Source organism: Convolutriloba macropyga, chromosome 2 (genome assembly GCF_964194025.1).
Source record: "Convolutriloba macropyga chromosome 2, txConMacr16.3, whole genome shotgun sequence".
NCBI classification, from domain to species: Eukaryota; Metazoa; Xenacoelomorpha; order Acoela; family Convolutidae; genus Convolutriloba; species Convolutriloba macropyga.
The window spans coordinates 40,860,906-40,887,317 of NC_134469.1; the positions used below are offsets into that span (position 1 = coordinate 40,860,906).

Genomic DNA, 26,412 nt, shown 5'->3' on the forward strand with positions numbered 1-26,412 from the left:
AATTTAGAGTTTCTCCTTCTAAGGGAATAATGGCGCAAAAATCCGTTTCAATTTCTGATTCGGAATCACTTGAACTTGATGAACTAATTTCTATATCTATGTCTTTTAATTTTTCTAAACTAAGATTAGGATGATTTTTGGACTTTAATGGAACTTGTGGCTCAACTAGTTTTTTCCCGCTCGATTGAAAGGGAATTTACCACCACCTCTGCGTCTATTCTTGTTCAGAGTGCATTGTGAGGCTAAGTGATTTGGATAACCACAAAAGTGGCATGTTATTTGGGCGTATTGAGTTACTGGAATGTGATTTTGTGGCTGAAAGACTTGAACATTTGTGTTATTAGCTAAATCAGTGCTTTGAGCTTGATCTGACGTGGTGTTGGTGGTATTTTGCCCTACTGGCACGTATTGAGGAAAACCATAATTTTGATCAATATTAGGGCTGTAGTTTTGATAGCTACCTCGACCTCTTCCTCGAAAATCTCTGAAGCCTTGACCTCCTCTAAAGCCTCTGTTATTATATCGACCACCTCGTCCTCTATTAAAATTTCCTCTATCAAAACTGTTTCTTTGCGGGCTTAATTGACTCTCAACTTTCTTCGACAACTCATTAATTCTACTCTCCATGTTTTCTTGTGTTTGGTTAATTTTTGTCAGTGCATTAACCAAGTTATCCGAAACAGTTGCGGACACTTCACTGAAAGCATTTTCTCCAAAATCATCAATTTTGCACAAGTTGTGGATGGTGAGTTGTCTACGTGCGAGCAAACACAAGTCATCAACCGTTGTTCCATCGGGTTGTTCAAGCAGTTTTGCTCGAAGCCAGCTCGGCATGCACTTTTTGAAGAAGCGTTTTATTTGATGGTTTCTTTCTTGTTGAGCAAATCTTAATGCTTCCTCATTTCGAGCTTCGGCTGCTGCTATACGATCGCGTTCGTCGCCCGCATCTAATGCTGGATCAGCTGGTGGTACGATCTCTGGTGTGGGGTCAGGGTAAGCTTTCTGTGCCATATTTTGCAATGTAACTAGAAAATTCTCAGGAGTGTCGGTTTTAGGATCAAATCGAATGTTTTCTAACTTTATTATGTGTAGTTCTACTAATTGAGGATTATTGAAATGATTTCTTAAAGAAGTAAGACTAAGCTCAAAATCTGCTCTTGTTGCATCTGGCAATGTTTGAAAATAACGTAATGCTGCGTCCTTAAGGTGTAGTTGTAAAAAATTTGCCCTTTGATTATTTGCAATTGCTGCTACTCCTATAATGCTTCTAAGCAAGCGCTCAAATTCACGGAAACTTTCATTTTCTGTGCCTGCGAATGATCTAAGCGTAATGTTTGGTTGAGCCATGAGTTTCTATTTTTTTTTTTGCTTAAGTTCTTCAGTGCTTTTCAACCGGATGATTTCAATCAGTGGTTTGAGAATAATTTAGATATTGATATCACAATTTTTGAATGATTTTCAATAATTAACATCACTTTCATTTGATTGAGCGTTCATCGGTTAAGATTTAAGACATCATATTAATTCACTGCAGAGTAAATTAGAACGTTAACTTACAAGACCCTGATGACTGAACTTCTGGCTTGGCACTTTCCTAAGAATAGGTTGCTTGTCCTGCTGACTTGAAAAACCAGATGCTGCCGGCAATTTTCTTTTTCAGGAATTTGCCTGGTTGTTGGGTCACGAGGCCTCTGTGTCTCAGATGTCGTCGTCTCCTTCTACGCTTCGAGAGAGGTGAGATTGTCTTTCCTTTCTGTCACCAACTAACGTGTTTCGTTTTTCTTACATGTAGAGAATCAAATTGTTTCAATTAGATATTTTATATTTTTGCATGCTCAGTTTTGCTAAGTTGTTTCAGGATTTTCCAAGCGGTGAAACAATCGGAGCTGGGTCGACAATCTTCAAGTATTTTCTCTCCTCAGCGAACTTAGAGATATAAAAGTAAGTATTTTTAAGACTTTCAATTTAACAACTTAACTTCAACTTAACTATCTGTGTTAGTGATGATGAGGCTTGTTTACATAACAAACATTAAACAATTTCAATGATAAATCAATAGTTAAGAAATGAACAAATTGTTTCGATTTTTCGGGAAATTCCATTCATATACTTGACTTGTATACACTTAATAGCACAAACTATCAACTTAGTTCTGTGACCTGAAATCAACAAGTAGCAGAGCACACGACGAAGTATCAGACGATCAATAAAAAAACAATATGAAAGAAAAAGAAATCAGAAGTTAATAAAAATCAACAACTATTCGACACCATTTCGGGAATTTTGAAAAAAAGCAAATACAGACACTTTTTTAGATCTTGTGAAAGCATTCAACCCGTTTTATCCCGTTTTTGAGGACGAAAAGTCAAAAGCGTCAGACGAAATATCAGTCCAGCGAAAAATCGCATAAAAAGACCGAAGGGACTAATATAATTGCTACAAACTTCATTTGAGAGCATTTAAACACAGTTCTCTTTTTCTTAAGTCGTAACTGAGCGGCCAAAAAAATTTCCAAGAAGCTTGTTTTAAGGCATCTTAGGTAATTTTTTCGAGAAAATTGCTGAATTTATCCCACGCTGTAGCTTACAGTTTTCAATTGTCTAACTAAGCTCATACACAATCATGAAAATATGATCAACAAACCTAGCACGATCTCTTCTTTCAAAAGAAATATTTTTTATTTGGAGGAATCTGTTTTAATATGCCTTTTGTATTTGCAAACTTGGTGTATAATCTATGTGGCTTCCCGATCAAAATTCTATCCCTAAGAGAAGTTACCTATAAAACTTAAATCATTTGGAATTTTATATCCATTCCGTTCCATTTGCCTCAAATGGCGGTGAATTCGATTCCAGTCCATGTAAACCGAACTTTTTTTAAAACAAAAATACAAATATTAAGTATACTGAATTCATGCGTAAGGTCATTGATAACCGTGAAGAGGGGCAGGCTTTCTTTGCTGGTATCAGAAAAGCGTTTGACACTATAAATCACAATAATTTGTTCACCAAACTTTATAATTCAGGTTTCAGAGGAAAATTCTTGGAATTGCTGAATGATTTTCTTAGAAATCGTATGCAGTTCACTCTTGGCAACTCAATCTTCAAATCGAATTAATAGCAACAGTGTTTCACAGGGGTCGGTGCTAGGTCCACTTTTATTTTTGGTTTACATAGACGATTTGCCGGAATGTCTCTGAATGTGCACTGTTTGCTGATGATATAACCATCTATAGTTCAAATAAATTCGATAAAAGTTCTTTCAAAAACGATTTAACCTCATGTCAAAGTTGTTTTTGATAATATTGGTCTAAGAGTAAAAACAGAAAAAAGTTGTTATTTAGCTTATGGTAAAAGTAATCCATCTTTAGATTTTGTTGGCCAAAATTTTCGTTGCAAATATACTGTGAAGTATCTTGGCTTAATTATTGACAAACAGTTGACGTTTAACGAACATATAGACCAAGTAAATAAAGAAATCAAAATTTTGCGCAGTCCTGTTTAAAGCCCGATCTTATTTCTCGAAACAACAGTTGATAAACTTCTACAATTCATTCGCCAAATTTAAAAATTTGCTATGGTTTACCTGTATATGGCAACACTTACAAAACTAATCTTTTAGAAATTCAGCAATCACAAAAAAGAATTTTTTGTACCATCTTTTTTCGAAAGAAGACTGACACAATCACGGAAAAGATGATAAGGGCGAAAACTTTGTCTGTTTATGAATTGTTTTTGTTTGAATTATGTCGCGAGATGTTCCTGCAATTGAGGGGTGAGTCGAAGCCCGATTACCTTGACCTAGAAAGCTTAGCGCACAGGCGAAACACTCGCAGTGGATCAGCAAATTTGATATTGTCTGCTAAATTAAAAACGGCAAAAATGCAGCATTCCCTAAAAAGACTACTGACTAAAGCATACAATTTATTAATGAAATCGAACTTAATACCGGAACATATATGTAATTTAAACAAATACGCTTTCTAAAAATTTTTACGACATTTCGCCAAAACATACGTTCTTGATAACAAAACTTCGTTTGATGAATTTTTTAACAATTGGTTCTCATTAAGGTTCATCATCTTGAAGATTAGTACTACTCATTGCTGAACCTTCTAGATACAAATAATGTCCTACTTTCAATAACTTTGGAAAATTATTGTAAACCGATGCAATAATATTGTTATGTATCTAGTAAAATCAAATTCACAAATTACAATAACTTCACGTCTACTTGTTTTATGTTTTCACATTTAAAATTAAACACGGTATGAAGCAACGTTGAATAATTAAAAATTTGATTAAATTTTTCGTAAATTATCATTAGAAGCAGTAAGCTAACATTCGTAGAAAATTTCTCGGAACCCCATATACGACTTGAGGAAATTCGTTGCCTATATATTGCGAATCCAATCAATATTATGGCTCCACTAGAAAACCCATATTATCGAATGCTGTATAAGAAATTCTTAAGAAACTTGTGCCCCATAGAAAGAGAAACAGCATCAAGGACGCGCTGAAAGTTGAGCGTTTAGAGTTTTTTCCAGTTTAGCTTTTCGTCTTTCAGCGTTTCGTGTCCAAATTAAAGAACTATTTCGAGCCGCGCCATAATTTCTGTCATTTTTTACATTTACTCTTTGCTTCCGTTTCTTCTCTATTTGTAATTGGAAGTTCATTCAACTTGCAAAAATGTATCATTAATCAAAAATATCATTAAACCATTACTCCATTTGACTTAAATTTCGATGCCAAACAGAAAATGGACACAGTAGTTCACAATGAATTCCTGGCAGTATTCTATTCGGATTCTAGGGAACAAACTTTTTATGCTACAATTTATCTTTGTCGCGTTTTACCGGTCTGTTAACTATCAAAAAAATGAGAGGGTAAATTTCGGGAAAAAAAGTACAAAAATCAAAATGGGGCAAAACGGGTGATTTGATGATTTATTCTTCAAAAAATTTCATGGCAAACCATTCAAAAAATTTCATGGCAAACCAGGTTAAAGGATCCGTTCTCAAATACCATCATATTGATAACTTTCAACATTTGAATTTATAGGCTAATTTTTAACAATATTTACACCTAAAAGCCGGCACTAATCGTCTGGCTCAAGGGAGAGCTCTTTCAAAAACATTGTTCATTTTTGATAACCAATAACTCCGTTTTCCCTCAGTTAAGTTGACTTGTTTCAAATACCAGTCCGTTTTGTTTTTAAACACCTTCAGACAATAACTGTACCTGTGTTCGACTTTTGCATGACAGAATCGCTGTATCCCCTGCGAACTGTAAAGAATCTCATTGTTCGCTACGTTTTCAATGTAATCGTTGACAAAAGCATTTAAATTATGCTTCTAAAACTGATCCTTGAGGAAAACAACGATTCTGTACAACTCAAATTGATCGTGTGCAACCATTTTGAACACATTGTTTTCTATCACAAAGAAAGGTGTTTAATAAAAATAATTACATTTTCCTCAAAAAAGCATACGTTTAATTTTAAAAACATCCAGACATCAAATTTAAATAAAATTTTAGAAAATATGATTGAGCAACTCGTTGATGGCTGAATATGGGGCTAAATTTGAACGTCGTGGCACACTTTGACTAAAAGACTGGCAACAGTGCCTCCAATTTGATTGTGACGCAAATGTGTATACCCAAATTTGGCGCATGTGTCACTGAGGAACTTGTACTGCAGGCACATTTTCAGGGTACATTTTTTATGTTCCATCCATATCTCAGACAAAGACCATCCTTGAACGCACATTCCATACATCGCCATATTCAGCGGATCGTCTCGAGTAGTGCCCTCCTTCGATAGCAATTTTGTTCCATTTACGCACAAGGAGCTGGGTAGGGCATAGCGGTTATGAATAGCGTTGAAGATGGAGAGACAAATTCAGTGATGTTCTCGGGAAATAATAATCTGTTCAGGTTGTTTGCTTTTTTCATCTATTCGTAGTATGGCTTCTTTCTTATTGCGTAAAACCTGCTCTCACTTCGCGTATGGCATGTTCGATTCCTCACTTTTGTCAAATGCAAAGCTGCGTATTTTTCCCAAAGAGCATTAGATCAAGGGCCATACAGTTCAATATTGTTTTCAATATTGTGCCTGAGAACTTCGCCAAGACCTATAGTTCTGACACCAAATGAATAAGTCTGCAAGAATTGAACAGTGCCAACCGTTCTGGAACATCTTTCGTTGTGACCCGACGTGAGCGCCTGGGAACGCATTCACTGAGGTTGTAAGATGGTTGTCCAAAGGCGTCATCAGTGTCAAAACCACACGGCCAAGAAAACCGTGCTATTGGAAAGCTAATCGTTTGATGAGTTGACCTTTGATTTTATCAACGTCAATAGGATGGTAACAGATAGGCTTAATGGCATTTGAGACTTTACCTTTAACCATCAGATTGTTGAACTAGCGAAGCTGTGAGACCACCTTTTTCTTTCCGTATTTGGCGGATCTTTCCATATTTGGCCTTCACTTCATCATCGAGCTGTAAATTTTTTCAGTTCATCCAAGGAACAATTTGATTGTTTATAAGTTTATAAATCGAGCTCTCGTTTTTCTTGTTTGGTCTAGTTATGAAGAAGTATGGAAAAATCATGGCCACCAACAGACCAAATTCAGAGAACTTTCTGTTTTCTAATGCAGGTAGCACTGTATCGCACAATAATTGGGTGAAAAGCTGTCCCGTTTTTTACCTGAACAAAACTAGGGCTTCCAGTGGGCAACTTTGATGTATATTTTTTCCAAAAAAAAACTTGTCGAATGAGAAAATTTTCCAGAAGCCTCTTCAGTTTTGGCAGTCTGTGCAACATCTTGGGCGTTTCAATGTACGTCGGGGTTATAGCGGTGGCCAGAATTACCATGTTTGCGTGGACGGTGGAGTCGGTTTTGTCTGACGTGCAATCATCACAAACGAATTCATTGTTCCAGTCTTTAAGACTAACAAGCCCACTGCATCAAAGATATTGAAACTAGTGCATACATACTACCGGATACCTCCCCCTTGATTTGACTACTACAGATTGTGCGGAGCGTCTGCTCTTTGTTGATTGTGCGGCTGAACTTTTTTAACTAGAAAACTACAGAAGTTATAAATTTCAATACAGAAGCAAAGTATTGATTACCATAGCCAGAGAAATGTATTCCGTCACAACAGAACATTTTACTGCAAAGTCGAATGAGAGGAGAAAACAGATGGGACCAGTGAGAACGAACTATAAATATTATTGAGAGCATTGTTAAACGTATTCAATTTGTTGTTAATAAACTTATTGCGGACACCGGGGGAATTTTAGGAGCTATTATTGTAAAAGGTGCGAATTTTAATGTCATAACAGTTATGAGAGCTATACAATTATGAAACATAGCTGGCTGATTGCCAGAAAATAACCACAATAGCTTCGCAGATCTGCAATCTCAAAGAGACAGTAAACGAAAAACGAAGAGAAACTTTTCATTAAAAGCTGAGATATTATAGTCTGATGAATCTATTTTTCTGATGAAACTGCCTTTATTGGCTCCTCTTAAATTACCTTCTGTAAGAGTGACATACACTCACTTGACCTTATTTCTTTCGATTAAAATAAAGTCAACTTCAGTGTGAGGAAGTCATTTTTGAGACTGAGGTATGTCATGTTTGACCAAAAACTAATCACGCAAATGAAAAAAAAACGCACTCCACTAAGAGTAAAAATAACGTCACGCACAAAAGGCCGATAAACAAAAGTCCAATAATAGCCCCAGCTATAGCTGTGCTGCTATTAATAAACTCCCTGCAAGTATTTCGGTGATCATTGAAAACTGCTGCAAGAGTTACTGTTGTCAGGTTGAGGGGAGGTTACTGACGCGAAACATCTAAAAGGTCCTTGATGGTCGCCTCTCGGTATGCATGAACAACCGACTTGACGTCTGTTCATTGGATGTACATTGTGCGCGAGGTCCCCATCAACAGCCACTCTGCCTGCCAAGGAAGGATTTTGCTTTGAACCGTTGTGACATGTTCTGCTAGCCACTCATCTTAGCGGGGTCGTCATCCATTCATTATATAAACTAATCAATAAGTTCATCACAACAATTAGGCTAATTAAGAGGGGTTCGAACCACCGACCTACGCAGTAGTAAAACGAAGCATTAACAGCTCGGCTATCATGACCTTCCAACATATAGAAGTAGTAGTTGAGACTTCTGGATTATGGACCAAGGGTGCAGAAGGAATACCCTAGTTTCCTTTCAATTTCCGGATTTCAATTCACCGGCTAAAAATTGATAAATTTTTGCCCCTTTGATAGAGCAAAAGTCTAGGCTTCTGTGTCACTCACAAGGGTTTGCACCAATCATTTAAGGGTAAAGTGGTTCACTTTCTGAGCTGTGTTGCAGTTTCCACAGTTCCAGAGCACGGTCCAGGAGCAGTTCAAAGTAATTCCAGTAAACTTTTGCTAAAAACTGTTTATCAATGTCCTTTAGTTAAATACTTGTGCATCTACTGATAATATTTAGTTTGCTGGATCTCACCCAACAATTCTCATCGGTCCTTTCTGTGCAAGATCTATCGATTGCTATGAGAGCTCATTTTGTCGTGTATTCATTGCAATTCATTTAAATTATTTGGAATTCGAGTTCGTAATTGCCCTGCATTAATGTTGTGAGCGTCAGGTAATGGAGTTCGAAGTAGTATGAGAACGGCAAACGCTTGAGTTCTGATAGCCTCTTTTTGTAATTCACTTCCTAACTACTTAAAATCCATGCAGTAGCTTTCTTTTTGATATATTCTATTTCTCTGCATTCAGTTTTAATTACAAACCAAATCATTGAGGCATAACTTGAAACTTGTATGACATCTCTCAGATAAGCTTTTGACAGCGCTTTTGTCAATCTGCTTTTTGACAACGCTTTTGGCTATTTGCTTTCTAGGAGAGTTTGGTATACATTGTAACGACCAGCTCATTTTTGCTGTCGAGAAATTTTTATATTTGATTAAAAATGATGTTCGCTGTTCTGTTGTTGTTTTACTGGCAAAAAAGAGCATTTGTCTTAATTTGTATAAAAAGAGCATTTGTCTCAAAAAAGAGCATTTGTCTTAAAGAGCCTTTGCTTAAATATCCGATTGGATATCTGCTGGCTGTGTTGGTACTAACTTGGTCATCACCGTATCCAAAAGCTTCGCACAACGTATCCAAAAGCTTCGCACACTTTCACCCACTTTGGTAGAAGGCTTTTCTAAGATCTAAGTATAGCACACAGTTCATTTTTTCATCAAGTTCTTTGCATAGAAGATCAATGAAAAGCAGTAGCTGTGTCACCACAGACCTGTGTCTCCCACATCCATGTTGGAAATAAGCGAGAAATGGCTCAACGATTTCGTAGATTTCATTGGAAATTAACTTCTCAAAAACCTTCAAGACAGTACAAAGTACGCTGATTGGTCTGTAGTTCTCAATCCGTGCTCGGTTTTCATCTCTGAAAATCGGGATTACTTCGCTCGTTTTCCAATACGATGGGAAATACCCTTTGTTCAAAGCAGCTTGGAATACTATAAGCAGTGATTTTGAAGAGCTGGCAGTTTTTTGTCAAGTCAGCAAGCTTTATTGGTCTGAAGTTTGGCCAGTATCACTCTGACTTTTTCTTCATCAATTTTCACATTATATTTTAGTTTTTCGTAACAGGTTTTCATCGTGATTGTATTACCTTTTCGGAACACACTGGAGAAAAAATCACTAAACTATTTGCACTTCAATCTCTCTTCATTGGTTTTGCTATTCTGGTAAGACATTGTTTCCGGATATCTATTACTTTTGAAGGAAAATTTCAGGTATTTTTGTAAGTCAGAGAACCTCCCACCTAGAAAAATTTTATCTTCAATTAACAATTTTAACTTTTGATTACAGATAACTTAAATCCTCGTGACTATTATCCGGCACTCGGATCAGGATACTCTTATTGCAAAAGAACGGCGGACTTTGCTCCAATCAATTCCTAACCATCAATAGCAGGACTGAACAATCTTAGCTTAAAAAGAACAAATAACATTGAAACAAAGTACCTCATTCCGAGAGAATTTCAAGGTTATTGAGCTTGCTTTCATTGTAATTCCTCTTTGTTGTTCATCCTCGCGGCTGTCCATATATCGCAGTGTACCTGCAAGCCTTTTCGAAATGATACCATTTGATGCTATGAGTGAATCCGCAAGCGTTGTCTTTCCATGATCAACGTGAGCTAGAATACAGCAATTTCTTATAGAAGATGGATTTCTTTGCAGCCTGGTTAGCTCATCCAAAGATACAACATTTGCTTTACCAGCCATTAATAACCTGAAAAAGATTTAAACGCATTTCATTTATCATGCCGTGGGGTTTAATGCCTTGAAATTCTTCTTCAAACAATTAAGGACTTACAATGCTTGTTGTTCTTGAGCATTCCCAGCAATCGCTGATGGGGTCTCTCCCTATGATAAGGACTCCTGTAAGTTTCTTATTATTGGCTGCTAAACTCCCCAAAGCACTTGCAGGGAACTCTCCGAAGCACTTGCAGGGAGTTTAATAATATTTCACAGCTCTCATAACTATTCCATAGGATTCAAGAGTTCAAGCCAGTTTGGCATTCGTAAACCAACTGCCCAGCGCACAGGGTTGTTTTCGCTGTATCTACACATTACCAGAAGCGCTGTTATCGTTGCTCTTCAAGTCCTACTGGCTTGAAAGTTTATGTATTTAGGTAGATGATTCCAAACTCTGCGCGTTAAAGCAGAATTTGTGAGGTTTTTGGGTTCTGACTTATAAAAGGGGAATTTGTTTCCCATTGCCCTTTTTATTGTACGAGGCATCACACATAACTGGCGATGGTATGTCCTCTTAGTAGATCTTTGATAGTTGTAGTACGTGTATCATTTGACAGTAGAATGCAAAAGGCAGTAAATTGGCTGTAACTAGCATTCGTATATGATATGTTGTTGAGTTTTTGTTGTTGTGGCTTTACAGTAAGAAACTAAGGGGAGTTGATCACCAGTTTGAGTTTAGAAAACTGTCCATAATTCCCTGCAGTTCTGGCAATCGCATGCAATCAGCCAGGTACAGGAGTTGAGTTCGTCGTACTTAGCATCTACAACTCTCAAAGATAACTCGATCAGTCTTCTTTTTAGTCCGAAGGCTCCTCAAATTTTACGTGTTGGTTTACTCTGTCTGCCAAACGGGATGTTCTGAACATAAATTCATTCCTCATCTTTTCAGTTCCGGTCTTGATAAGGTAAGCAGATTTAAAATCTGGGATGTGCATTGGCAACGGCAGAATGTTCATAAAGCGGAGTTGTTGGCCGTATTTTCCTGTTCCGCATAGCCACTTAACAGCTCTTTTCTGTAGCTTCTCAAGGATGGTCGTAAACATTTTCGACAGATGGATACACAAGATGCCCTAGAGAAGAATGGGCAAAACTAGGGATTTAAAGAGTCCGAGTTTGATTCGAGCACCTACAGAGTAAGACACGTTTCTTCTTGACAAACAGAGAACAGCATTTGCTAGTTTCTTGGATATGTGCATGTTCCAAGTGAGATCTCTAGTCATCATAATGCATATTTCTCTTACGTTGGCTTCGTTTTTCAGGGGCTCTCCGAAGAGTTTGAAGTCCGTCCCTCGGAAGGTCAATTTTTCACACTTGTCAATTACCAGGGCCACTTGGTTTTTCTTTACCCAATAATCAAGTGACTGAAGGTCAGTTTGCACTTGGAATTCAGATAAGTGCAGTCTTGTCAAATGAATATAATGTAATCTGTTTCACCAAAATAGACACAAGCGAACTTCTTCTTGACGACTATACTGTTTATCGATCCGACAGGACGATGTCCTCAAACCAGAGCGCTCATGGTGGCGTATTTGTTGCTGTGAAGAACTACATAGAGTCCAATGAAATCATAGAGCTGCCTGAGTGCTGCATTGCGTTTCAAATTTTGCTAAACTCTGAACCTGTTCAAATCATCTGCTTCTACAACCCTCCAAAATATAGTAGCTTCAGACACTCAAACGAAAACTACACTAGACTCACCGGTACGTTTCCAGGCAAGACACCAACTGTAATCTGTGCGGATTTAAACAAACTGGACAATTTTAACATTGAAAGCAAGATATTTGAGAAATGTATCTACGAAGAACTGTCCGCGCCTTTCACCAAGTTTCTTTCCTCGAAACAACACGGGTTTGTACCACGGAGCTCAGTGTACACGAACATGCTGCTATTCTTGAGAAAATACACAAAGCGCTGGACAAAAACGTGCATAGTGAAAATGTCGTATTCTTTACTGATTTTGCAAAGGCATTCGATCATGTACCCCACTACGAACTTCTATTAAAAGCAGGGCAAATTGGTATTGGAGGTTGTCTCCTTGAAGTCTTATATGACTATCTCAACGGACGAGAACGATTTGTTCAAGTGGTCAACATCAAATCGAAACCTATACCAGTGACAAGTGGGGTCCCACAGGGATCACTGCTCGGGCCGATCTTATTTTGCATATACATCAACGACCTGCCAGTTGCCCTCAGATTTGGCGGACCCTTTATGTTCGCAGATGACTTAAAAATACTCCACATTGGAACACCAGCAGACCAAGTACAGAGTAACCTCGACGCACTGGAAGACTGGGTCACCCAAAACAAAATGGGTCTAGCTATTGAAAAATGAGCCAAAGTTTTGTTCAAAAGACCAGAAAGCCTCTTCTACCTTTGTGGACGTAACCTCAACTGTTGTAAAGGACTTAGGGATTCGGATACAATCCAATTGGACTTGGAAAATCCACTTAGAAGAAAGAATGAAGAAAGCTAACCGAGTCTTCTATACCCTGAGAAGAAATGTAGCCTTTAAAGTTAATATGCACATCAAATTGGGACTTTACAAATCGATGATTCTGCCAGTTCTAAAGTACGGATCCTCGTGTTGTAATTTGAACCGAGGAGATATGCGAAACAATTTCAACGAAAGGTTGTGTCCTGGATAGCAAATTGCAAGACACTGAGTTACATCGGACAACTACGTTTGTCAAATCTACTACACTTGCAAATGTACTATCAGCTCAATGATCTCCTACTACTATCAAGTCTTCAAAAAACTCAACCGACAAATACAAAACAGCCGGTGATGCCTGGAAACAGATCAATGAGAAGAGACGATTACTTTGGCTTAACAAAAAAACGACTAGAAAAATCTCGCGACGAATTCTTCTTTCGCAGTCAAAGAATAGCCAACGGACTTCATCACAGCATTGACTTCGGAAATCAACACGGCCTAAAACAAAACAAAAAAATCTAAAGCAAATGTGGAATGATATCATGATGCGGTACCAACCAGAAAACGTCTGCACGTGTCAGATCTGATGTGACTGTCAATACTGCAGAGAGACATGGACTAATTTTCTATAACTGTTTTGATCGGGTGAAATCCCTTCTGTAAAGAAAATCCCCTTTAACAACAACAGCAACAGTAAGTTGACGCACAGAAATTTAAGGTCATTTGAAAAACGTTAGAACTCACAGAAGTCTAGATCTTTTGGGAGGTCGTTAATAAAAAGACAGAACAGGGGTGGTCTTAGGAGAAACCATTGGCGGACACCGCTAGTTTCGTCCTTTGGTCGAGAGCTGATATTGTCAACTCGCACAATTTGCTTCCGGTCGGAGAAAAAATCATGGAGAGGTTTGAGCAAGCAGCTCCTAGACTAGCTATAGCAATTACTCCTAGACTAGCTATAACAGGAGGTAATGGGAAACTGTCAAAACACTTGCTAAAATCTGTGTAAAAAGCTTAGACATCGCTTAGCTGACCTTTATCGATGGCTTTGCAAACTGCTTGAAGGAAGGCATGTTCGTTATTGACAACATCTGGCAAAAAAACCATGTTTTCGTGAGCTCAGGAAGACAACGAAGTGGCAAATACATGCATTTTTTAATATTTGCTGCCTATATTTAGCTTGGTCTATAGCCCACCAAGAAATTTTTTGCCTCTCTTGTGAATGGGCAAAACGAAAACACATTTCCAGCATTTAGGAATTTTCCGCAGCCGTTTTAATTTTTCAGCAAGAAGAACTGGAATCTTACCTTTGCCAGAATTGACGAAAAAGGAAGGTATATAGTCACGTGGTCCTCGAGTTTTGCTTACGTCAAGGTCAGAAACAATGCTCCGTAATTTAGCTTTGGCTATGATGGTGTATATAAGGGAAGCGTTGCTAACTAGGATGTTGTTCAGCTTGTAATCTATCTTTGGTACAAAAACTGAATTGAAATATTCATTGAACATTTCCGCTTTTCTGCAGGCACTTTGTGTTCCTTCTTCTACGAATTGCATTGTTAACGGAACACTGACTGTCTTCTTGAGACACTCTATGTGCTTGAAAATTATGTCAGTTTCACGAGCGTTGAATTATTTTTCCTGGTATATAACCCTATGTACTTTGCATGATTGGGCAACTACGTTTTCTAGGTTGAGTGTTTTGTTTCACCTGTAGATTGTAGGTTTGACCGCCATTAACTTTATTTGTGTATGCAACTTCTTCATCATATGGGTGTGAGGCAATTTTTGACAATGTCTCGTCCGGGTGGGGAAAAAATGTTAATGGCTCAATCAAAATATTGGTATAATTCAAGGTACGTGTTGTCAATGTTGGAAAAACAAGTGGGGGGAAAAGGGGTTCCGGTAGAGATGGTCACGTAAACTTTAGCAGCTTTCAACTCAACTTAACTGTCCGTTCTGTTGTTGTTGCTGTTGTGGATTTGCGGGTGATGTGCCGCTGGGATTGCTCCCTATATATTCCACTAGTAGTAGTGGTAGTAGTAGTAGTAGTAGTAGTAGTAGTAGTAGTAGTAGTAGTAGTAGTAGTAGTAGTAGTAGTAGTAGTAGTAGTAGTAGTACTAGTACTAGTAGTAGTAGTAGTAGTAGTAGTAGTAGTAGTAGTAGTAGTAGTAGTAGTAGTATTAGTAGTAGTAGTAGTAGTAGTAGTAGTAGTAGTAGTATTAGTAGTAGTAGTAGTAGTAGTAGTAGTAGTAGTAGTAGTAGTAGTAGTAGTAGTAGTAGTGGTAGTAGTAATAGTAGTAGTAGTAGTAGTAGTAGTAGTAGTAGTAGTAGTAGTAGTAGTAGTGGTACTAGTATTAGTGTTGGTATTAGTAGTAGTAGTAGTAGTAGTAGTAGTAGTAGTAGTAGTAGTAGTAGATGAGGCTTCGGAGTTCGTTTTTCAGGTTATTGCTCCCATTCAATTGTCCAGATTCATAAGTTTCTGATTAATGTTGCAGTTTCCACACTTGCATACAATTCGCCAAGTGCATTTGTTTTTCTCTTTGTACTGATTGCGGAAAAAATGCCAAAAAATTTTTGACACTGCATTTTTATTTAAGCTTCTACCATAATTTGAATAAACTTTGAGCACAAAATTGTAGAGAGTTTTTGTCCAGTGGAAAAAAATTTCGTCGCTTCTTACTAATCGATTGGTACTTTCCTGAATACTGTCTAAGTTCGATAGTTCAACGTCGTATTTACCTTGTTTTAAAGCAATAAGGCATAATAAGTCGTGCATTTCAATATTAAAGGTAACAAGTCGCTATTTATAGCTCTGCTTATCGCTCAAAATTCATTTTTTGGCAATTTTTTTGTAACTTTTTAATTTCTTTCTTTTGCGAATTATTCGGAAACCATGCCTGTGAGCAATAAATAACTATCGGTACAACGTAACCTAAATAAGCGTTCAGTTTAGATTTTTGTTTACACTTTTGAGAAATATTTCTTTTAAGCTTGAAAAAAGCACATAAACCTTTTTGTTTTCTAAAGGAGCAGCTTTCATTCCAATTTAGGTTTTCTGAAACTCGGAGCCCAAGGTCTTGCTGATTTCTTACTTGATCTAGCTTATGGTTGTCTATGGATGCCGTTATATTTCTCTTGATGTTCAGGAGGTGAGTTTTGCTATAATTTAGTCTCATTTGATTTTCTTTGCCTCAAGTTAACAAACTAGAAATTGCGGTTTCACTATTGCATTGCTTCTCACTTATCAGTTTCATATCATCAGCAAAGCCATAGCTAGGTGTTAGGGTATCAGATAAGTCGTTGATGAAAATAATGAAGAAAAGAGGTCCTAATATAGAACCTTGTGGGACACCACTGGTGACTTCTATCAAATCAGATAGCTCATTGTTGATTTTCACATATTGTTTCCGATTCGTTAGATACGACGATATCAATTGAATTAACTTCCCTCCAATTCCAATGTGATAAAGCTTTTGTATCAAATTATTATGTGGTACAGTGTCAAAAGTTTTTGCAAAGTCAAGATATAGATGCTTAGGTCTTTGATCGCTTCATTATCGAACTTTTTGTGCACTGTCTCAAGAAATAATAATAACTGCAAAGTTGCCGACCGATCGATTTTTCCTGAAGCCAAATTGATTTTCACAGAGTTTGTGTCTTGCTAGTTCGTATATTTCATCATTTTATCGAGTACCTTGGACATGCAGTTTAAAAGACTTATGGGTCGGTAGCAAATTACATCTGATTTTTCACCGTCTTTGAAAATGGGACATATTTGGCTTACTTTCCATAACGTAATACAGGTTCCCTTATTCATTATTGTTTTGTACAAGTTTGTGACTGACTTTGTGATTGAACTACTACATTTTCTCAGCAGTAAATTTCCAATTCCGTCTGGTCCAGTAAACTTGTGGATATTAAGATCTTTGAGAAGGTTTTCGACTTTTGTGTAGTCAACTTTGATGAAGTTAAATTTTTGTTTTGAGCATGTTGTTACTATATCTGTTTTTTGATTAAAGACGCTCGCAAAGAAGAAGTTGAAGCTCTCAGCATTTTGTTTAGCTGTGGTTAGCTTCATACCCTTCCAAAACACTTTAGGAGGTACCTGTGGATTTTTGCAAATTGATGAACGATATTTTTGTATGTTGCAGAATTGTTGGCTTTGAAAAAGTTTAGCTTCATAAACTGAGAGATCATTGTAAACCGCTTTACGAACCTGTACTTCTAATTTTTTAATATTCAGTTTGAAGCTGAGATTAGATGTTTCAACTCGGTTTTAAGTGTTTAACTTATTTATCATATGGGATGTTCCATTTGATATCCATGCTTGTAAACCTGCCCGATGTTAATGACAAGCTGTATATTTTCTCTTATTTTGTTGCGGAGCCATTTGAAGAATTGTTCCAGAAAATCGACATTAATGTAGAAAAAAGGAGTGAAGGGGTCAATTGTAAGTTGTAATTAAATTCTTTCAAGTCAGAATTATTAAAGGCAAACTTGTCACTCGCCTGAATTAATGGTGCATCAATTAAGAGGTTTATTTGAGTGAAAATTGGAAAATGGTCGGAGCAAGCTTTTTTATTAATACTAAAAATCTTGAACAGCGAAAGGTTGCCTAAATGGGACTAAGAAGCTTAATTGTGGGCTTCAATTAACCACATTTTAGGTTAACATATACCACTGTTAAGTTTTAAAATAAAAAATAACACCAGTTTCGGCGCACTTTTCAGTTGACTTTTAGCATTAAATTGCCGCCAACTGAGTTCAGCTGCTTGAAAGTGTGATTGAGAGAGAATTTTAGATCACGCGAAACGCAAAAGTTCAAGGGCGTAAAGGTCACTCGAAAAGTCAAAATTGTCAAGCGGAAGTTTTGCCTTAAAAAAGACACACATGTTTACAATAAATGGGATCTACTCTGTTTCGCCCCACCCCCAGCTTAGAGAGCGAAAATCGTTTATGACCCCCAGGCGCACGTGTTATTTTCTTACATAGTAACGTGCTAAATAACAATATATAATTTGTAACTGGGGGTCATAAAATGCAATGGGGAGGGGGGGCAGAACAGAATAGATCCAATAATTGTTATGAACTTCGTTCAATAGCAATTTATAATCCTCGAAGAGTAGAGTGTAAAAAATCAACAATAAGAAAACGTTCGGACGATTGTTTATAACGAACAAAAATGGGAACGGGCCAATTATCGAACCCCGAGGCACTCCACTGTATATTTATGTTCTATTGATCTTGAGTTTGCGATACGTACATAACGACGTCAGTTTTTGAGATAATGACGAAAGTCGAGCATATATCCTTTGACTTCGATTTTTCTAAATTTGAATCTCGCATTGATCCCGGATTGATGAAATCTCGCCTTCCCGTTTCTCATAAAAATGGCGTCCAGTATGTTTCCACATGTTACGACCCGGACAATTTGTTCAACGCTCAGCCAGTCCCTACAATAGTTCCTAGAATTTTTTTAAGTGTGGTCTCAGACAAATCTAAATACATATTCATTTTATCTTTTAACAAATTGTAAAACAGTTTTAACCTGACAATGAACGTAAAGTTCGAAAACGTTTGTCTTAAATATCGGAAGTAATTTTAGTTTGACAAATCGGTTTCTTTGACAATATCAAGTAATTCTTCTTCGTTATCAGTGGTGGTTTTTGTACCAATTTGAATTGAAAAACCCGGGCCGAGGTGTCAACGCTAAAAAACGCAAAATTATCTAAGATTGGCGTTGAATGCGTTGAATTTATGTAAGATCTACGCCTGAGAGTAGATCTTACATAAATTCAACGCATTCAACGCTAATCTTACATAATACTGCGTTGAATTTTGTCGTAGATCTTACATATTTAGCGTTGAATTTTTAGTGCTCTTTTATAGTGCAAAACCCAATTCGGGCCATTTTACGATTTCAAATTTTTCAATTTTTTTCAAAAAGCTATTTTTTTTACTGTTTCGACCCCCTTTACTGCACAGGTGAGAAAAGTGAAGTCAGCAAAAAATCACTTTTAGTGCTCTTTTATAGTGCAAAATCCAGTTCAGACAATTTTACGATATCAGATCTTTTTCAAGTTTTTTTTTCAAAAAATTCAATTTTTTTTTCACTGTTTCGAACCCTATATTGCAAAGGTGAGAAACATGAGTTTAGAAAAAAAATCATTTTTATTGCTCTTTTATAGTGCAAAATCCAATTCAGACCATGTTACCATTTCAAATTTTTCGAGTTTTTTTTCCGAAAAAATAATTTTTTTACTGTTTCGACCCCCTATACTGCACAGGTGAGAAAAGTGGAGTCAGCAAAAAATCACTTTTTAGTGATCTTTTATAGTGCAAAATTCATTTCAGACCATTTTACAATTCTAGAACCTTCCAAGTTTTTTTACAAAAAATTAATTTTTTTCACTGTTTCGAACCATATACTGCAAAGGTGAGAAACATCAGTTCCGGAAAAAATCATTTATAGTGCTCTTTTATAGTGCAAAATCCAATTCAGACCATGCTACGATTTCAAATTTTTCGAGTTTTTTTTCCGAAAAACTAATTTTTTTAATCTTTCGACCCCTATACTGCACAAGTGAGAAAAATGAAGTCAGCAAAAAATAACCTTTGAGTGCTCTCTTACGGTGCAAAAACCATTTCAGACCATTTTAGGAATTCAATTTGTTTTTAAAACTTTTTAAGAAATTTAAATTTTTCCCAGTACACCTCACATAGTAAATGCGTTGAATACTAAGTTAAATACTACGCAAAATCAACGCAAAATATTTAAGATCTACGCTTTATAAGAATTGCGGCTCTTAGGGTAACCAAGGTACTGTGGCACAATGGTAGAAGAGGCAACAAGCTAACAGGAGGTCAGCAGTTCGAGTCCCATACGCATCTAGAGGTTATTAGTTCAAGTGGAAGCGTTGATTTTTTGTAAGATCGCCGCTAAATTCAACGCAAAAATAAATATGTAAGATCTACGCTAAATTCAACGCTAACTATGTAAGATCTACGCTAAAATCAACACTAAATATGTAAGATCTACGCTAAATATGTAAGATCAGCGGCAACTAGCGTTGACAAGTCGGAAAATTCTCTTACAATTTCGCGAATTTTCTTACATAATTTCGCGTTGAATGCGTTAAATTTTTGTCTTCAAATTCAACGCATTCAACGCAAAACTTTGTAAGAAAATTGCGGTGAATTTTCCGACTTGTCAATTTTAGTTGCCGCTGATCTTACATAATTTTGGTCAAATTCCTCGGCCCGGGAATTCAAGTCACCACACAAAGTTTAGGGAAATGAACCCCTGTAGTGATTTATTCATATATATCAAATTCAGGTTGTGTGCATCTGTTTAAAAGGTGTCAAGGTTGTCGAGAGTTTAAGTTGCGGATTCTGAGTTCTATATCAAATTCAGGTGTCAAGGTTGTTGAGAGTTTAAGTTGCCAATTATAAGGACTATATCAAATTCAGGTTGTGTGCATCTGTTTAAAAGGTGTCAAGGTTGTCGAGAGTTTAAGTCGAGATTATAAGTGTAAAAGGTTTTCCTTCTATTATTTACATCATGCCCCGTTTACATGGCTGAGAGGAACGGCAAAAAAGGGAGTTTCTATGCTGGGCTCACAGCTTCTCAAAATTCTGGGTCTCTACAGAAAAAGGGTTGAATAAGATTTTGTGGTACCTCTTGCTGTGGAGGTATGTAATTGAGCCACGAATGCGCTGTAGATTATCTAATTGGATTCGAGGCGCGAATTCAATGTGTTACTAAATTGTTGGCTTACTGCTTCTAATTTTACTCTGTTATAGTGCTACAAGGACCGCTCTATTGTGACGACGTGGAATTTTTTCTCGAATCCAGATAGGATTATTCTGACTGCAAAACTGAGAAGATTGAGAACAACTGAATTTCAAGAATTAACTTTAGCGAATGAATATTAACAAAGTGGGTAGTATGAACAAAACTGAAAACCTGACTTTTTATTCGGCGGTAAAATATACTGATGTGAAATAAGGTTAGAGATGACTTTTACTAGGACAAGGACAAATTGAAAATAATTTAGTACAGATTAACTGAATATGGTACAACCGTACCACAGATTCTTTTTTAAACGCGACTGGTTTATATTTTGGTTCTTGGGTCTGTGTCTACTTTAATTTCCATCACGGGTACATTTTTCATAAGAAGGCATAAAACAAATATATTGTATATAGATTAAGATGAAAGCACCTGTGTCTCATAAACAAGATTGATAAAAAAGATTATAGGCAGAAGAGTTTACAATGTAAGAATTTTCAGTGATTTTCCACTTGCAAATAACTAAAGAGAAAGAAAGTCAAATATACAACGCTAATGAAATTGGTTATTGGTAAACATACTTTCAAAAGCTTACAGGATATTAAACAGAAAATGTAAAACAAAACATTTTGTCAGATTAAAATTACTTCCGATATTTAAAACAAATGTTTTCGAACTTTACGTTCATCGTCATGTTAAAACTGTTTCACAGATTGTTAAAGGATAAAATGAATATTCATTTACATTTGTCTGAGACCACAATTAAAACATTTCTAGGAACCGAACTATTCTAAAAAAATCAGTCGAAATTTTTTTCCTATATACAATATTTAGCCTACTTACAACTTCTTTTCACATCTTTTATCCATTTCTTTAAAAACAATCCTATTTCAGATTTTTCTCTTTGGGCCATGTTTTTGTGTATTTTTAGGGGTATTCCGAATTTGCCCTAACCCTGAGTATCCCTCTTGTGGAGGTTTTGCAAATTTCGTTTTGTCATGCTCAAATTGTTTTTTGCCCTACGTATCCTTATCTAGTCAAAATTATTATTTGAAGTAAATTTTTAGCGTGCGTTCCCGCCCCCCATATTAATCGCGTGTTCTTAGTGTCGTCTTCAGCTTGCTAATGTATATAGCATCGATAGTTATTAGCTTTTCTACTGTCCGACAGGCGTCCCGATTTTTCCATTCAATATCATTCGTGGCGCCAAAACATTCAACCAGATGTTGACCCACCTGTGAATCCTTCTTTTCAAATTCTGTTATCCTTGTGGTAACATGCCGTCTTGTTTGCTCAACATAGATGGTTCCGCATCCATTACATTTTATCTCATATACCACGTGGAATTTCAGGTCTCTGTCGAAAGAGTTTTCAGGGTTGGGAGGCATGATTTTATTCTCCGCGTTACAAAAACCACTTGCATAGTTTCTTCAATTTGCTTGCAAAGTTTTGTTGAGTAGGGTTGCCTCTGTATTTTAGAAAAATGTTGGTTTATCATGAGATCTAGTCTTGCTTTTTTGATGCTCTTTTGGTGTCGTTCTCAATTGGTCCTTACCGCCACTTATTAACTTTTCTAAAGTCTGGTTCACTATTCTTGAAGAGCATTCCTCTGGATACTGATTTTTGGTCCAGCAAGTTTTGTTCTCTTCAAGAGCATGATCGAAGGCCAACCAATTAGAGGTTACATTTAAAACCCTGTGAAGCGTCCCTTGGATCATTTTTTTAATGCTGAAGTCAGTATTTTTCCAGTAACCGTTGGTTTTTGATACCAATGACAAGTGATACTGCTTTTGCTGCTCAGATTTATGTTAATGTCAAGAAAATACCCTTCCATGTTAACTTTTTTTAAGGTAAATTGCAGGTTGTTGCGTAATGAATTTGCAAAATTTAATTACTCTTCTGGCTCACCACGAACCTTGCAGGTAATATCATCCACATAGCTTTTAAATATTTTCATCTCCTCATAGTGTCCCACTGTCTGCTGATTGGTTCAATAAGTACAAATCCTAACAACATCTTGCTTGTTGGCGTATTCCTCATTCGTTATCTTTTGGCATTTTGCTTGAAACCGGTTATTGCATGACTCACATTCTACTCCTCTTTTTCGGAAAGTCACTTTTCAGTTAAAGTCTTTGCACCTCCCGTTTTGGTTGGATCTGGAGATATTTTCAATGAATTCTGGATTTTGCAGTGATGCCTCAAACGACTTCATCCAAACGTTTTCTAGTATTACAGCCAATGATGCACCCATAGCCAAAATTTTGTCAATTTTGCTAAAATATCCTCAAATTGTTAACTGTAGTGTTATTACATAAACCTCTAATGATAGAGAAGTGTTGCTGCATTGTTTGATTTGAGTTTTTGGCTGGGTTTTGGGTCAAAATTTTCAAAATTCAGACTTTTTGTCAAAAATAGTAACAATTTTGCTTTTTTGGTCCACTTGCTTTAAATTTGCTGGAAATAGGCACGTTAAAATTGCGACCATGTTTTAACAGCTCAATAAGAACTAGTTGTGCTCACGCTGGCTTTAAGAGTATTCTGGAATTATAATTTTGCCAGTTTGTTGTAAATTGCACTGCAAAAGTTAAACAATGTGCGTTAATTTTTTGGCAAACTGAAAAATTTTGTTTTAAAATTGATATATTTCGCAACCACTTCAACGATTGAGTGTTTTGCTTTCAGACGCGAAGCAACATCTGGGTTGATTTTGATCTCACCACGCATCCTTAATTTAAAAAATGTTTAGTTTTTAATTAGGCGCGACCTTTTCAAGATATTTCCGCTATGCAAATGATTTTCATGTAAATTACTGACAAGAATTTCAAATCATGGCACAATAATGACAGATACTGTTTCAACGAGGCCCAACAATATTATATTATTGCTTCAGAGTTAAGCGCATGGTTTTTTATGGTTCTAAGCAATTGCTTTCGTAAATATTTTTCGGACATCTTGAGTTCTGCTTTCCTTTGTGATACTTTTGTAGCCCAGTGTGTTAGCTTTCCTTATCAAACATCCAGTTAAAATTTTAGGAGGTTTAAATTTACTCAGACAATTCTTTCAATTGTTATCTTTTGTCTGTTATAATTCAGATTAAATTTGTCCTAAGAAAATATCGGTGAATATTTGAACTTTGCCACTGTTCTATTTTATTTCTCTCAATTTCGGCTGCAGTCTCAGTAAAAACAGGTGGAAACCTATTTCCTCTGAGTTATAAATTATTGTTGGTAAAATTTTTTTTAAATTAATGGTTTCTTTGTTCTGATACAAAGCGTTTTCAATTATTTTTTTTTGTTTTTGAGACTAATTGAATAATTTATGTGATTTTCCATTAATAAATAACTAAAGAGTAAAAAAGTCAAATATACAAAACTAATGAAATTGGTTATTGGTAAACATACTTTCAAAAGCTTACAGGATATTAAACAGAAAATGTAAAACAAAACAATTTGTCAGATTATAATTACTTCCGATATTTAAAACAAATGTTTTCGAACTTTACGTTCATTGTCATGTTAAAACTGTTTCACAGATTGTTAAAGGATAAAATGAATATGCATTTACATTTGTCTGAGACCACAATTAAAACAATTCTAGGAACTGGACTATTCTAAAAAAATCAACTGAAATTTTTTTCCTATGTACAATATTTAGCCTATTTACAACTTCCATTCACATCTTTTATCCATTTCTTTAAAAACAATCCTATTTCAGATTTTTCGATTTGGGCCATGTTTTTGTTTTTTTAGGGGTAATCCTAATTTGCCCTAACCCTAATTATCATGCACGAAATGTTTTTTGCCCTATGTATCCTCATCTTGTCAAAATTATGATTTGCACTAATATTTTAGCGTGAGTTCCCGCCCCGTATATTAATCGCGTGTGTTTAGTGGCGGCTTCAGCCAATTAATGTATATAGCTTTGATATTCATTAGCTTTTCTACTTTCCAACAGGCGTCCAGAATTTTCCATTCAAAGTCATTCGTGGCGTCAAATCATTCAACCAGATATTGACCCACCTGTGAATCCTTCTTTTCAAATTCTGTTATCCTTGTGGTAACATGTCGTCTTGTTTGCTCAACATAGATGCTTCCGCATCCATTACATTTTATCCCATATACCACGTGGGACTTCAGGTCTCTATCGAAAGATAATTTCAGGATAGGGAGGCTTGATCTAAATCTCCGCTTTATAAAAACTACTTGCAATTTGCATAGTTTGTTCAATTTGATAGCAAAAAATTGAGTAGAGTTGCCTCTGCATTTTAAAAAAATGTTGGCTTACCATGAGATCTAGTCTTGCCTTTTTGATGCTCTTTTGGTGTTGTTCTCAATCGGTCCTTACCGCCACTTATTATCTTTGCTAAAGTCTGATTCACTAATGTTGAAGACCATTCCTCTGATTACCTAATTTTGGTCCAGCAAATTTTGTTCGTTTCAAGAGCCTGATCGAAGGCCAACGAATTATAGGTTACAATAAAAACCCTGTGAATCGTCCCTCGAATCATATTTCTTTTATGCTGGAGCTGTGCACAGCTACGAAATGTCAGTATTATTCCAGTGTCCGTTGGTTTTTGATACCAACGACAAGTGTTATTGCTTTGCTGCTCACATTTATGTTAATGTCACGAAAAGCCAAATCCCCTTCCATGTTAATTTTTTAAGGTAAATTGCAGGTTGTTGTGTAATCAATTTGCAAATTTTAATTACTCTTCTGGGTCACCACGAACCATGCATGTAATATCATTCACATACCTTTTAAACAATTTCATCTACTCATACCGTCCCAATGTCTGTTGATTGCTGCAATCAGTACAAATCCAAACAACATCCTGCATGTTGGCGTATTCCTCATTAGCTATCTTCTGGCATTTTGCATGAAACCAGTCTTTGCATGATTCACATTCTACTCCTCTTCTTTGAAAAGTCACTCTTCGGTTTCAGTCTTTGCACTTCCCGTTCTGGTCGGATCGGGAGATATTTTCACTGAATTCTTGTTTTTGCAGTGATGCCTCAAACGACTTCATCCAAACGTTTTCTAGTATTACAGCCAATGATGCACCCATAGCCAAAATTTTGTCAATTTTGCTAAAATATCCTCAAATTGTTAACTGTAGTGTTATTACATAAACCTCTAATGATAGAGAAGTGTTGCTTAAATATCATTAGAGCCTTTGCTTAAATATCCGATTGGATATCTGCTGGCTGTGTTGGTACTAACTTGGTCATCACCGTATCCAAAAGCTTCGCACAACGTATCCAAAAGCTTCGCACACTTTCACCCACTTTGGTAGAAGGCTTTTCTAAGATCTAAGTATAGCACACAGTTCATTTTTTCATCAAGTTCTTTGCATAGAAGATCAATGAAAAGCAGTAGCTGTGTCACCACAGACCTGTGTCTCCCACATCCATGTTGGAAATAAGCGAGAAATGGCTCAACGATTTCGTAGATTTCATTGGAAATTAACTTCTCAAAAACCTTCAAGACAGTACAAAGTACGCTGATTGGTCTGTAGTTCTCAATCCGTGCTCGGTTTTCATCTCTGAAAATCGGGATTACTTCGCTCGTTTTCCAATACGATGGGAAATACCCTTTGTTCAAAGCAGCTTGGAATACTATAAGCAGTGATTTTGAAGAGCTGGCAGTTTTTTGTCAAGTCAGCAAGCTTTATTGGTCTGAAGTTTGGCCAGTATCACTCTGACTTTTTCTTCATCAATTTTCACATTATATTTTAGTTTTTCGTAACAGGTTTTCATCGTGATTGTATTACCTTTTCGGAACACACTGGAGAAAAAATCACTAAACTATTTGCACTTCAATCTCTCTTCATTGGTTTTGC

At 36.4% G+C, this 26,412-nt stretch overlaps 5 protein-coding genes across 6 annotated transcripts in view; 2 read left to right on the plus strand and 3 right to left on the minus strand.

Moving 5' to 3' along the window:
- Window positions 1-10,342, minus strand: part of LOC142358658 (elongation factor-like GTPase 1) — a 37,159-nt gene extending 26,817 nt beyond the window's left edge. The window contains exon 1 of the mRNA XM_075410148.1: window positions 10,055-10,342. Within this exon, the coding sequence (XP_075266263.1) occupies window positions 10,055-10,315 (261 nt within the window). The 5' untranslated portion in view covers window positions 10,316-10,342. The remainder of the gene's footprint in view (window positions 1-10,054) is intronic.
- LOC142358667 (dolichyl-phosphate beta-glucosyltransferase-like) overlaps window positions 1-26,412 on the minus strand; it is a 303,077-nt gene that overhangs the window by 132,695 nt on the left and 143,970 nt on the right. The window lies entirely within an intron of this gene.
- LOC142358660 (ATP-dependent 6-phosphofructokinase, muscle type-like) overlaps window positions 1-26,412 on the plus strand; it is a 702,476-nt gene that overhangs the window by 100,278 nt on the left and 575,786 nt on the right. The gene's annotated exons all lie outside the window — the stretch shown is intronic.
- The window catches only part of LOC142358665 (putative isocitrate dehydrogenase [NAD] subunit alpha, mitochondrial), a 322,133-nt gene that overhangs the window by 100,277 nt on the left and 195,444 nt on the right, over window positions 1-26,412 (plus strand). The gene's annotated exons all lie outside the window — the stretch shown is intronic.
- LOC142358662 (tetratricopeptide repeat protein 5-like) overlaps window positions 1-26,412 on the minus strand; it is a 263,093-nt gene that overhangs the window by 92,712 nt on the left and 143,969 nt on the right. The window lies entirely within an intron of this gene.